Below are 13,932 nucleotides of genomic sequence, written 5' to 3' on the forward strand. Positions count from 1 at the left end.
AGGTTTGAGTTTAATTTAATGTGGAGTGCTCCACGCGCACACACCCATTAGCATTTACCTGTAGTGATCACACAATCCACTTCACGGGTCTCATACTCTTTGTTGAAAAAGTCAGGCCTGGAAGCCTCTAGTTTCTTGTCGTAGCATGGCATCACAGTTGCATGATAAATTTGATCAGGAGTTAAATTCTGCAAACACAAAAAGGTGGCAAAGATTAATTTCAAGCAAAATTATATTCAATCAAAAGTTGTTTTGTAGTGCAGTTCCTATATTCCTAATAGGCTCTGCGCATTGGAATAACATACACTATAGATTTGACATAGGACTGAGGTCAGTAAGTCTAGTTCGAGTATAGAGAACTATTTCACTCAGTCAATCGTGCATGCTTAGTTTCTACAGAGTTGCATGGAAATAAAGAGGCGGGCGTTTCAATAAAAGGGGTTTATTGAACAGTCTTATTTTTCATGCAAGAGATATGAACTGCTACAATCAATAGACAGAATGCGAACTATAATGCATACATCGTAAACAGTAATATAAAATAATACTGTAATAGCATTGTCTGTTGCTATGACATATATAAAAACACATACATAAATAACACAGGCTAAAATACTCAACTGGGGCTTCTAAAATACGCCTACCCCAGTGTACCTAACCTAGGTCTAGTACGAAGGAAGAAGTAGGTGCTGCTTTAGCATAGGTTTAGTTTTGCCAAGAATTGCCAAAGGTTTCTCTAGGTTCTAATCAGCTCCATACCTTGGAATGAGAGAGTTTGGTACCTCTTTCTCTGGATTCGATTTCCCAACACCCCGCAAGGGGAATGTGAAGGGAGACCGAACGGGGCACGTCTCTGGCCAGTACATCGGATAGAAGTCACTTACCTTCGGGAGCTAGGACCCCGATGTTTCTTCCACGATCACAAGTAGGATAAACACACCCCTCCGTAATCTGCCCACACAGGAGACTGGTCCGCGTGACGTCACAGGAAAAGGAGGGAGCTACCCCGGAAGGAATTGCATGGGGGAGGAGAAAAGGAGAGGAGAAAAGGAGCCAATTAGATTCCGGCAGGCGCGAAGAAGCCGGAGAACGGTGGAAGACACCGGAAGAGACGGAGAAACGAGAGAACACGGAGCTAGAAGCAGCCGAACACCCCAGAGGAAACAAAGAAGAAGATGGTGAAGAAGAAGAACTGTGGTGTGAAGACTGGTGGATTCCACAGGAGGAGGCTGGAGAGCGGCCGCAACTCTGGAGAGTTGCGGCAGAGCCGGTGAGTCTCTTAGGTCGGGAAGGGGAGGGGAGGGAGAGGGGTGAGTAGGGGGAGGGGGTGGTAGCGGGTTAGAACAGGGCACAAGCATTTGTTTTCTTTTTCTGATTGCACGACCTACTGCACTACCCTCACTTCCAGCATGACCTCCGTTGGTGTGCTAACGAGTACCATCCGAGTGTAAAGTCTTCCATACTCCCACCACCGGTTTCCTTTCCCCACGAGTACCCCTTTCCTCCCCTAGCAGTGTAATTCATCCACAACGTTGCAAGGTGACGGGAACGCCCTAGTCTATGGGCATAGGATAGTAGAGAGGACTGACGGCTCCTTCTTTCTTTCACTCTCATGAGCCTCTGTGGGAGAAACCCTGACCGAGGAGAAGACCAGACTGACGAGGAGATCACAGAAGATGACGCTTCCCCTGAGAGAGAGTCAAGACCTGGGGACACCGAGGACTACTGAATCCCTCTATCTCCATATCCAAGACTGTCAATAAAAGTCACCAACTGGCACACTATATACAGCCTCCTCATCTATTTATCCGTCCTGCACTCCCAGAGGGAGTCAGAAACACTGGAGCTGGATTCTCAGCAGGAGGATGACAGCGTCTAGTCAGTGCGTCAGCCGGGGAGTTGGATTCTTTCGGTACTTGCTGGGGCGAGCTGCGTCGTGCAAGTAGGTAGTCGAACTGCACCAAACCACAACGTGCTTTGCCATAGCAAGTGAAGGTATATTTATACCTTGAAGGTGTTTAGGAATGCCAGTATTGACGTAAGAGTCGGGCATATGAACGTCATGAATGAACCCCTACCGAATAGATGTTCATGCATAATAAATGAGTTCCTGAAGAAATCAATATCCAAGCAAGGGAAAGTCCCTAACGTTTTAAGTGTCTGGTTTTCCAAGAACTCGTTGTGATGTAGATGAACGGATGGATGTAGCCATGCCTGTATTTGGGTAGCATGGACTATGCCTAAATAAGGACTGGATTTCTATGCCTATATAAGGGGAATGTGAATTATACGTATATAAGGGCATGAATCAGGGAAATTCATACGGTATCTAAATCGATACACAACATTTTGTTCCAGGGATTTGACTATGAAGATTTCTTTGATGCAGTTTGACTGAAGCCAGTCTTTGAAAGAAACTAGTCTTATTTTAATTTAACGTTTAACGTGATGCCTTTTCCTTCCCCCTCAACAATGCTCCAATGTAAGAAGGAGCGACAGTACACCACTTTAAAGAACACTTTAGTTATCACAACAAAGAAACAGTCCGCATCCACTCTCAGAACCCAGCTTCCCCTCCAATCACTGACAAACTATATCTTTGTTTTTGACCCCACACAGCACTCCACTGCATTTAAGCTATGTTTGTGCCAACAAAATCCCTCATACATACATGTGTGATGTCAAGCGTGTCCACTGCTACAAGAAGACCTTCACCATTGTGCATGCCATGACGATGTGAAAATTCTACAAACCCCTTAATTGATCCAGAACAAATACATTAGAAATTGCCTTTCTACCTCTCAGAGTTCTACATTACATGAGAAGAGCAAACCAATTTATTTTTTATGCAATACATCCTCTGCCAAGGAGAGGCATTTCATAAAAAGATAGGAGTGAGACTTTTCACTTTCAGGTTAAGTTGTAGACTGAGTGAGAGTTGAAGCTTTTCTTGTTAATTATGGGACCAACTGTCTCAGGACTTAATAAAAGAAACCACGAGATACAAGGCTTGACACATTGTCCAGTAAATTAATTGAAAATTATGCCTAAGGACAAATGGAACAGTGATATGAAAGCTAGTTCTAGAATTATATTAAAAGAGTCCTGTGCTGACCTTGGGATTTTCAGGTGATCGCTGTGCAAGACATAATAGTGATTTGAAGTTTCATCCCTATGTGCCAAGGCTGGAGGGGATGGTTGCTGCAGACAACTAAAGATGGCACTGGCACAACAATAAACCATGGCCGATTAGAAAAAAGGCAATTACCGAGCATAAAACAGCAGGCACAGAGTCTATCTCTAGGCCAAAGGTTCTCTTTAGTGCATCTACTTCGCGTTTTCAGATCATTTTGGAAATGGGGCAGGAAGAAAATATGACAAGAGAGGAAACCAATGGGAACTGTTGAGCCAGCATAAATGGTGGTGTTCAATGGATTTCATCTTGGGCACCCTAATACATGTAAATGTGATTTTAGAACTCTCATGCACACCCACTGACCCACACAATATAGCTCGTCACCACTTAACCATGGGTCAAGAATTAACAGTATCCGAGTAGGTTGAAATCAAATCGTTCAAGAATTTTAATGTGAATTTTCAGACAGAATGTATGGAGAAAACAATTCACGGACCGTAGTTAGAACAACGTTGAAAAATCTATTTAGGTGTTTGTGTGCAAATCCAGTGGTCCTGTGACCACCACACTGGAGCATGATCTGACTCGTTACCCAAACCCTAGGCTTGGAGCTAGATCAGTGGGAGTGCGCATGGGAAAAGAAAAACATATGAAACTTTATTTCAACAGAAAGAAAAATGTAAATAAAAACATGCAGAAATATAAAATAAAAGCTTTACCCTATCGTCACTGTCTAAGAATTTTTAGATAAGAGAATGTTTGCTAGGGTGAAATGATAAAACAATTACTGTATCCACTGTACAAAAACATAGGAGTGTTACCTTCTCCTTCGCAAAGAAATCTTTGACTAAGGACCCCATGACTTGCTGGGGAGATTTAGCAGTGCTGATGTATGGTATTATGAAACTTCCATGCGTCTTCTCAGCATAACAAATCCAGCCTGAGTAACAAAAGAAAAACAAAAAAATGAAGAACTCAAACACTGGCTAACAGCATCCATGTATTCTCCAGACCAACAGACCAATCTGTGTGAGAAAAAAAATTAAATATATATATATATATATTTCTTTTTTTGGGGTCTCGCAGAGAGACCTATTGCAGTCAAACCAGAAAGCGGAGTTCACGATGCAGATTTGTAGAAGTGCACGTGCTCGTGAACGCCCTTCTATCCCCCTGCCTTGCTCTTCAAAGGCTCCCCTTACCATTTGCTCCTGCCTCCCCGCCCACTGCTTCACACTTCACGGCCGCCAGGCCGTGACTCGCATTTCTCCTTCCCCCTCCCCACAGCAATGCGAAGAGCTTGTTATATTTAAATTAACAATACTGAACGCTCGCCAATGGCGCCTGCCTCCTGCAGCCTACTCCCGCCCCATATACTGCTCTTACAAGTACAGTCAAATATTTTAGTATTTTGCTTTCCCTTTATAATGGCGCACTCGTGCCTTTCCTTTGCTGTGCACCTCATAGCTTAACAATGCCACCTGCATCCTGTGTGCGCCCCCTCTCGCTCCCGGGCACCAAGCTTTAGGTTACATATCAGTAAGTACTTCTTTCTAATAGTTCCAAACCAGACGAGACCTCTATTTAAGGGTAGTGCAGCAGGCGTAATGTAGCAGCCTGCAAAGTGAGCTTGTAGTCAGCAAATATCATGCTATAATATTGTGAAAATAGCTTAACTGGTAAAATACTTGCTCCGGATGGCTGTAGTTAAGCTCTGCTCGAAGGTCAAAATCATAATGACTCAGAGTGTTTAAGTGTTTTCTGCAGAGCATCGCGTGTGATGTGCAAATCTGTGTAAGATGGTCCAGTGAAATAATGTATTTGTAGTGTGTTATTCCCTTCCACCACTCTGTTGCTGCTTATCGGAAAGAACTGCACTGGCTTCCCATCTCCAGACGTATTCAGTTTAAAGTCTTGATCCTGGCCTTTCGTGCCATTAATGGCTCTGGTCCCGCCTACCTGAGTACAAGACTTAAACTATCCCGCTCCGTCAGAACATTAAGATCTAACAGCCTACGTCTCCTAGTGGTACCCAGATTTCGCCGCGCCAGGAGCGGTGGCAGTACGTTTGGAGTGGCTGCCGCCAAATTTTGGAACAGCCTCCCATTGGACCTTAGGTTTATCGACTCAGAGCAAGTGTTCCGCCGTAAACTTAAGACCTGGCTGTTCACTCTCCCTTAATATTTCTCCCTCCCTCCAGCCTACCTGCTCCGTTCATCCCCCTTCTGACCGACAAGTATTCTGTAGCGCCGGGACACCCCCTTTGGGGGTAGCTGTGTGCTCTATAAGCTCCCTAAATAAATAAATAAATAAAGGACACACATTCATATGCTAGTAAAATAGCACAGTGTGTTATGTTCCCGTTGTGACCATCTGCGTGATATCTGTAAGGCGTACGTTTGGAACCTTGCATGTTTAGCTCAATGGTTTGATAAGAACGGTTCTATTGATTTGGGTAAAAGTAAACGTACTTTATTATGTTCTAAAAATAGCATGTATTGTGTTCTAGATAAATAGTAATGATTAGCGTAATTACATATACTGCTTTACCTTCCCACTTTTCTTACCTCTCGTCTGACTTGCTAAGTTACACACCAGGTGCTAAGCTCGAGTGGCAAACTCTGTTCCCTTACTTTTGAAACTTACTCTCGACGAACATATAATAAAGTTACACTTCAGACAAAGGAATTTCTTGACAAGTGAGGCATTTAGATGTGGGTGTTGGCGAGAGAAATATTCTTTAATCCCTCCAGAGGATTGCTGAATGTGCGCTGCATGTTTCCTGGTGTCGGAACACTGCACCAGGACACAATGGTTATGGCTCTCCGACACTGGCAAGAACCTGGTTTACCTTTATAAATAGATGCTGTACCAGAATCCGCATGTGCACACTAAAGCATGCTGGTCCTTCTAATGTACTAAGCAATCAGGGGCCTATTTGGAAGTTGAATCTTGTAGATTGACCCTTCTAGGAAATAAGAAAAGAATGGTAAACTTTGTGCCAGCTCTAGTTATTTGCTCTTGCATATAAAACTCCAAAGTGAGGTGTCAGCCTCTCATTGAATAATTATTAAAAACGAGCATTTTTTCATAATTGCGAAGGGAAAATTAAATGCAAATTTGATGACCAATATTTCAACAAACGTACGTCAGGAACAGCTGTGTGAATACTACTAGGCCATGGGTTCTGATATGTAGTGTGACTTGACCTGCTGTGTGTCATGAGCAGCAAGTCAATTCAGTTCAGATTACTGCCATACTCACCAGATCCATTTCCCCCCTTTCTTTTAGTACCTAGGTTTGAGTACCAGTAGGGGCAGGACCCCAGCTTGAAAGGTGTAACATGCCACTCCATGTCAAGAAACTGTGGCTATTGGCATTGTAATTATTTGTTAATTATCTAAACAGATAAATGAAAGGCATTGTCATTTACAATGGCAATAGCTTAAACTCTTTCCAATACAAGACCTATTGCATTTCAAATGCTTGTTTAACATATGCACCAACACTCACATCGGAGCCTATCTGATGTCAAGGACAGGCACTCCATATGCCAACGTAATGATAGCAGCCATGACTCTGGTGGCATGGGCTTTTGGGAGGCTGTTTCTAGGCCAGTGCATAGCAGATCCGTTTCTTTCTTCCATGCCTTCAGATTTTGCCAGTTTTCCGACAACTTACAAAATGGTTTATGGTGTGGCTGAATTCAAGCCACATTATGACTGAAGGTAGCAGATGCAGATCATGGACCCACACAAGGTGTATTTTTGGATTCTAGTGTGAGATTTATAAGTGCACCATTGTGTATCCAGAAGAAATCTGAGACTGAGTACCCCATTTAGTATTTCCCAGATCATTATCGACTGCACAACATATTGTGGCCTTCAAAGTGGCCATACTGCAAATCTTCAGTGTGCTTCTGGCTCCCTCCGGCATGCCTTCAGGCCCCACAGAACTGCATTGCAGGATCCTCCAGTCAGGTTACTACCGGCTGGCTACTCCCCTGCACTGTCTGTCCTCTTCGGACCTATTACAGGGCCCATTCCAACTCTGGTGCAGACCTCTACTACAGCCCACAATCCACAACAGGCCTCAATAAATCAGAAAAACTTTAATAGACTACAGATCTAGTGACTTGAATAATCTACTTGACCTAACAGAAATGCATTTGACCCATAAATTTGTCTCACATTGTGCGATCCTAGGAAAATATTTTATTTTACAGTCACCTTTTTAGATCGAGCCTAGCTATTACGTAAGCAATTGCTATGCAAGAGATTTAGAGGGGCACCAGAAAATGCTGCCAAAGACCTTTGGAATGCGGTTTGTGGCCAGTGCATGTGAAGCATTCAAAAGAGAAGCTGGCATCTGGCATCGGACTTGAAAGCAGCAGACTGCTTTCGCCAGCGCACCCTCGGATTTACTTCCTGCTCCCCCTCTTACAACAATTAACGTTCGTTATCGCTCACACCCCATATGCTCGTTCCCTCCCACCCTTCCTTTGATATTCTCTTTTCTTGTTGTTTGGATGTCTTGTATGCTTTTACTGTTAACATTTAGGGAACTATTTTGTTTTTCTTTCAGCAGTCCTTGAGTGTATGTGTTTTCCAGCTCCCGCCATTGTGTCTTAGTGTGCTGTTAACACTCACTGACCCTGCGCTCTTGGTGCCTCTACTGTGTGCTCTCTGTCCCACTCACTTCACCCACGACTTTATTTTCATTTTATATTCCCTCCTCCCTTCAAACCCATTCCCCTTTGCTTTCCTACCCTCACAATCATAGGTTTTTCAACACTTTTTTATTTGGAAGGTCCAACAGCTGCCATTTAGCTCCACTACATCAATAATGCTATTGCTAGCTTTGCCGAAGTACGTGACGTTTGCCATCTAAGACCATTGAGTTAAAAGAAAATGGTATATGGCGCCCGTGTCATGCCGTGATTAGCAACAGCAGCTGCATCATCTCACCTTTGCTTTTTTTTTTTTTGCCGATGCAATGCAGCATCGCTGTAAAGCATTTTGCTGATGCTTAACAGCATCTGCAACAATCATTAGCAGTGGATGCAATAGACAAGCCCTAATGGTCTTACCAATGCTTTTTTATTGTTGGTTGCCAAAATGCTGTTTTTGCATAGTGGTATTTTCTTTCAGATAACCGCACACCCCCACCTTTTGATAACCGCACTGTCCCCCAATGCTTGCTGTTACAACCTACACCCATTTGTACTTAAGTCAAGAACAAACTGAACCTACAGAAGAGAGCTCTCTCAAAGTTTGCATTAGCAGCTATGTGGCTCTTTTCAGAAGAGCTGATGTGAGATGGTCACAATTGCCAAAATTGACCAGTGCATAGCTCTAACAGGTGGGTCCTTCCCTGCTAGGTCTTGCTGCTTCATTTTTGGCCAGGATCTTCTTTACTGACTTCACACTCCATCCAGAAGGTCAGGACTGGCTAAGCCCTCTGTGACGTTCGACTCTTCTTGCTGAAATTAACCTGGCCAGCAGGCAGAGGTGCCACTGACCAGAGATCCTACTCTGTGGATACTCTACCGCCCTCACTCTACCACTCTACCGCCCTCACTCAACCACTCTACCGCCCTCACTCAACCACTCTACCGCCCTCACTCAACCACTCTACCGCCCTCACTCAACCACTCTACCGCCCTCACTCAACCACTCTACCGCCCTCACTCAACCACTCTACCGCCCTCACTCAACCACTCTACCGCCCTCACTCAACCACTCTATCTCTCTATCGCCTTCCCTCGCTCTATCTATCGCCCTCCCTCACTCTATCTATCTGTCTCCCTCCCTCACTATCTATCGCCCTCCCTCCCTCTAGCTATCTATCTATCGCCCCCCTCTATCTATCGCCCTCCCTCTATCTATCTACCCCCCTCCCTCAATCTGTCGCCCTCCCTCTATCTATCTATCGCCCTCCCTCTATCTATCTACCCCCCTCCCTCAATCTATCGCCCTCCCTCTATCTATCTATCGCCCTCCCTCTATCTATCGCCCTCACTCTATCGCCCTCCCTCCTTCTATCGCGCTCCTCTCTACAACCCACCTCCTTCTCTAACTCCCTGTTCTCTTCTCTTCTTCCGTGCTGATCTGCTGCTCTCTTCCACCCCGCCGCCTCCTTTAACTCCCTGTTCTCTTCTCTTGTGCTGATCTGCTGTTCTCTTCCACCCTGCCTCCTTCTCTAACTCCCTGTTTTATTCTCTTGTGCTGATCAGCTGCTCTCTTCCACCCCACCTCCTTCTTTAACTCCCTGTTTTATTCTCTTATGCTGATCTGCTGCTCTCTTCCACCCGCCTCCTTCTTTAACTCCCTGTTTTATTCTCTTATGCTGATCTGCTGCTCTCTTCCACCCGCCTCCTTCTTTAACTCCATGTTCTCTACTGCTGTGCTGTTATGCTCCTCTCTTCCACCCACCTCCTTCTCTAACTCCCTGTTATCTTCTCTTCTCCCGTGCTGATCTGCTTCTCTCTTCCACTCTGCCTCCTTCTCTAACTCCCTGTTCTCTTCTCCTGTGCTGATCTGCTGCTCTCTTTCACCCACCTCCTTCTTTAACTCCCTGTTTTATTCTCCTGTGCTAATCTGTTGTTCTCTTCCACCGCCTCTTTCTCTAACTCCCTGTTCTCTTCTCCTGTGCTAATCTGCTGCTCTCTTCCACCCGCCTCCTTCTCAAACTCCCTGTTCTCTTCTCTTCTCCCGAGCATGACCTGCTGCTCTCTTCCACCGCCTTCTTCTCTAGCTCTTCTCTTCTCTTGTGCCGATATGCTGCTCTCTTCCTCCCGCCTCCTTCTTTAACTCCCTGTTCTCTTTTGCTGTGCTGATCTGCTGCTCTCTTCCACACCGCCTCCTTCTTTAACTCCCTGTTGTTTTCTCATGTGCTAATCTGCCGGTCTCTTCCACCCGCCTCCATCTTTAACTCCCTGGTCTTTTCTCCTGATCTGCTGCGCTCATCCACCCCACCTCCTTCTTTAACTCCCTGGTCTCATCTCTTCTCTTCTCCTGTGCTGAACTGCTGTTCTCTTTCACCCGCCTCCTTCTTTAACTCCATGTTATCTTCTCCTGTGCTGCTCTCGTCCACCCCAACTCTGTCTTTAACTCTGTTCGCTTCTCTTCTCCTGTGCTGATCTGCTGTTCTCTTTCACCCACCTCCTTCTTTAACTCCCTGTTCTCTTCTCCTGTGCTAATATGTTTTTCTCTTCCACCCGCTTCCTTAACTTCATGTTCTCTTCACCTGTGCTGATCTGATGCGCTCTTCCACCCCGCCTCCTTCTTTAACTCTGTTCTTTTCCCCTGTGCTGTTCTGCTGTTCTCTTCCACCTGCCTCATTCTTTAACTCCCTGTTCTCTTCTCTTCTCCTATGCCGATCTGCTACTCTCTTCCACCCGCATCCTTCTCTAACTCCCTGTTCTCTTCTCCTGTGCTGATCTGCTGTTCTCTTTCACCCTGCATCCTCCTCTAACTCCCTTTTCTCTTCTCCTGTGTTGATCTGCTGTTCTTTCACCCTGCCTCCTTCTCTAACTCTCTGTTCTCTTCCCCAGTGCTATTATGATGCTCTCTTCCACCCCGCCTCCTTCTTTAACTCTGTTCTTTTCTCCTGTGCTGTTCTGCTGTTCTCTTCCACCTGCCTCCTTTCACTCCCTGTTCTCTTCTCCTGTGCTGATCTGCTGCTCTCTCCCACCCCACCTCCTTCTTCAACTCCCTGTTCTCTTCTCTTCTTCTGTGCTGATCTGCTACTCTCTTCCACCGCCTCCTTCTTTAACTCCCTGTTCTGTTCTCCCGTGCTATTATGCTGCTCTCTTCCACCAGCACCCTTCTCTAACTCCCTGTACTCTTCTCCGTTGCTGATCTGCTCTTCTCTTCCTCCCCGCCTCATTCTCTAACTCATTGTTGCCTTCTCCTGTGATGATCTTATTGCTCTCTTCCATCTGCCTCCATCTCTAACTCCCTTTTCTCTTCTACTGTACTGATCTGCTGTTCTTTTCCACCCTGCCTCCTTTAACTCTCTGTTCTCTTCTCCTGTGCTGATCTTCTACTCTCATCCACCCACCTCCTTCTTTAACTCCCTGTTCTCTTCTCTGGTGCTGATCTACTGTTCTCTTCCACCCCACCTCCTTCTCTACCTCCATGTTCTCTTCTCCCGTGCTAATCTGCTGCTCTCTTCCACCTCACCTCCTTCTCTAACTCCCTGTTCTCTTCTCTTCTCCTGTTCTGATCTGCTGCTCTCTTCCACCCGCCTCCTTCTTTAACTCCCTGTTAACTTCTGCTGATCAGCTGCTCTCTTCCACCTCACCTCCTCTACCTCCCTGTTCTCTTCTCCTGTGCTGAACTGCTGCTCTCTTTCACCCCACCTCCTTCTTTAACTCCCTGTTCTATTCTGCTCTACTGATCTGTTCCTCTCTTCCACCAACCTCCTCTCTAACTCCTGGTTATCTTCTCTTCTGTGCTGATCTGCTGCTTATCTATTGCCCTCACTCTATCTATCTATCTATCGCCCTCACTCTATCTATCGCCCTCACTCCATCTATCTATCCATCTATTGCCCTCACTCTATCTGTCTATCTATCGCCCTCACTCTGTCTATCTATCGCCCTCACTCTATTGCCCTCACTCTATCTGTCTATCTATCGCCCTCTCTCTATCTATCTGTCTATCTAGCGCCCTCACTCTGTCTATCGCACTCTATCACCATCATTCTATCTATCTCCCTCACTCTATCTATCTATTGCCCTCACTCTATCTGTCTATCTATCGCCCTCACTCTATCTGTCTATCTATCGCCCTCACTCTATCTGTCTATCTATCGCCCTCACTCTATCTGTCTATCTATCGCCCTCACTCTGTCTATCTATCGCTCCTCACTCTGTCTATCGCACTCTATCGCCATCATTCTATCTATCTCCCTCACTCTATCTATCTATCTATCTCCTTCACTCTATCCATTGCCCTCACTCTGTCTATCGCCCTCACTCTAGCTATCGCCCTCACTCTAGCTATCGCCCTCACTCTAGCTATCGCCCTCACTCTAGCTATCACCCTCACTCTAGCTATCACCCTCACTCTAGCTATCACCCTCACTCTAGCTATCTATCGCTCCTCACTCTGTCTATCTATCGCTCCTCACTCTGTCTATCTATCGCTCCTCACTCTGTCTATCGCACTCTATCTGTCGTGCCTTGTAGGAGGATGTCTCGGAAACACCACAAAGTTGAAGCTCTTTCCTGACCTTCCCCACACCGGTTCACTCTACACCAATGAAATATATATACTTGGTGAGAAGAGTTGATGCCAGTGCAAGGGACACAGGGAAACAAAACAAGGAAAGATGGGGAAGACACAGGAATCTGAAATCCAGGATGCAAAGAGAACTGGTCAGCACTCACTATCTCTTCTGAACCCCTCCTGTGAATAAAGAGAAAGTGATTAAGAGAGTGGTGTACTATATCTGTGAGTGTATACGTTATAAACGGAGATATATGGTACCTGGCGATTACTTGCAGTGCTTCTACCTGTACTTGACTTCCCTTCCCTTCTGTTGTCTACACAGAAAGGTAGGTAGTGTGATACTTATAAAAGAAGATTCCTATAAGATAGGGGTCATAGGTTATCAATCAGGGAGAGTCAGAAGATTAGCTATATGTATCAGAATACGTAAATAAATGTACCTAATGTTTCCAGTGCCTTATGAAGAATGACTCCCTGTTTCTCCACAAAAAGTAACTCCCACATCAATATAATAATTCCCTAAAGACATGAAAGATATTATCAGTAATTCTGTATACTCTCTATTGCACTTATAGACCTTTAGGGTATCGCTAGTACCCGTTTTGTGTCATCAAAAGAAGATATATAAATCACCATGGAGCTCCAATTCCTATTTTCTGATGCTCCGATAAACAGATGAATAAACACCTCTGCAGTAAGTAAAAGCTCCAAACTAAGCTCTGCAAAGAGTGTTAGCTTACAATACGATAAACCATAAAACCCCAGTGATGTCTCTACACTGGTTAGTAAACTCATACGAATGTTGCTCTACAAACAAAACTAGCCCTCGTACTTATCTTGGCAGTAGGAGAGCGCGATGAACAGAAGACTAACTCTGAACCGAAGGGAGGATCCGACGAAGCCCGAACGCCACCACCGTGACCCGGAAGCGATGCAGAAAACCCAGAAGGAACGCAAAGCGTCATAGCAGCCGAAAGGGAGAACTATATAGCGGTATCGCGCATGCGCGAGACCTGCGCATGCGCTCTTCTGACATACTATCTTCCGCCAACCAAGCTTTTGCCAACCACGTCTCCCGTGGATCGGCAGGCATGACACGATCTATCGCCATCATTCTATCGATCGCCCTCACTCTTTCTATCTATCGCACTCACTATCGCCCTCACTCTATTTATCTATCTATCACCCTCACTCTATCTATCTTTCAACCTCCCTCTAGCTATCTATTGCCCTCACTCTATCGCACCACCACAGTATCACTCAGGGGCACCACAGCATCACTCAGGGGCACCACAGCATCCCTATGTGCTACCATAGCATCACTGAACGCCACAGCATCACTTGTCGCCACAACAACATCACTCTGCGCCACCCCAACATCACTCCGCGCCACCACAACATCAATCTGTGCAACCATTAAACAACAACTGGTTTAAATATGTTCTCTAAATGTTTCAAGCTTTATTACAAATGTCACAAAAAGATGTTAATATTTCACTTCTGTTCTTGGATTTTCGTCACAATAAAATACACTGAACATCATCTTCACAAAAGTTC

At 45.3% G+C, this 13,932-nt stretch overlaps 1 protein-coding gene across 3 annotated transcripts in view; it reads right to left on the reverse strand.

Annotated features, from left to right (window-relative positions):
• The window catches only part of LOC147684688 (hydroxyacylglutathione hydrolase, mitochondrial), a 699,222-nt gene that overhangs the window by 632,965 nt on the left and 52,325 nt on the right, over positions 1 to 13,932 (reverse strand). For all 3 annotated transcript variants that reach the window (XM_086940518.1, XM_086940519.1, XM_086940520.1), the window contains exons 6-7: positions 3,958 to 4,076; positions 59 to 188 (exon numbers count right to left, since the gene is read on the reverse strand). In XM_086940518.1, the coding sequence (XP_086796644.1) occupies positions 59 to 188; positions 3,958 to 4,076 (249 nt within the window). The remainder of the gene's footprint in view (positions 1 to 58; positions 189 to 3,957; positions 4,077 to 13,932) is intronic.

The sequence above is a fragment of the Lissotriton vulgaris genome, chromosome 10, assembly GCF_964263255.1.
Source record: "Lissotriton vulgaris chromosome 10, aLisVul1.2, whole genome shotgun sequence".
Taxonomy (NCBI): Eukaryota; Metazoa; Chordata; class Amphibia; order Caudata; family Salamandridae; genus Lissotriton; species Lissotriton vulgaris.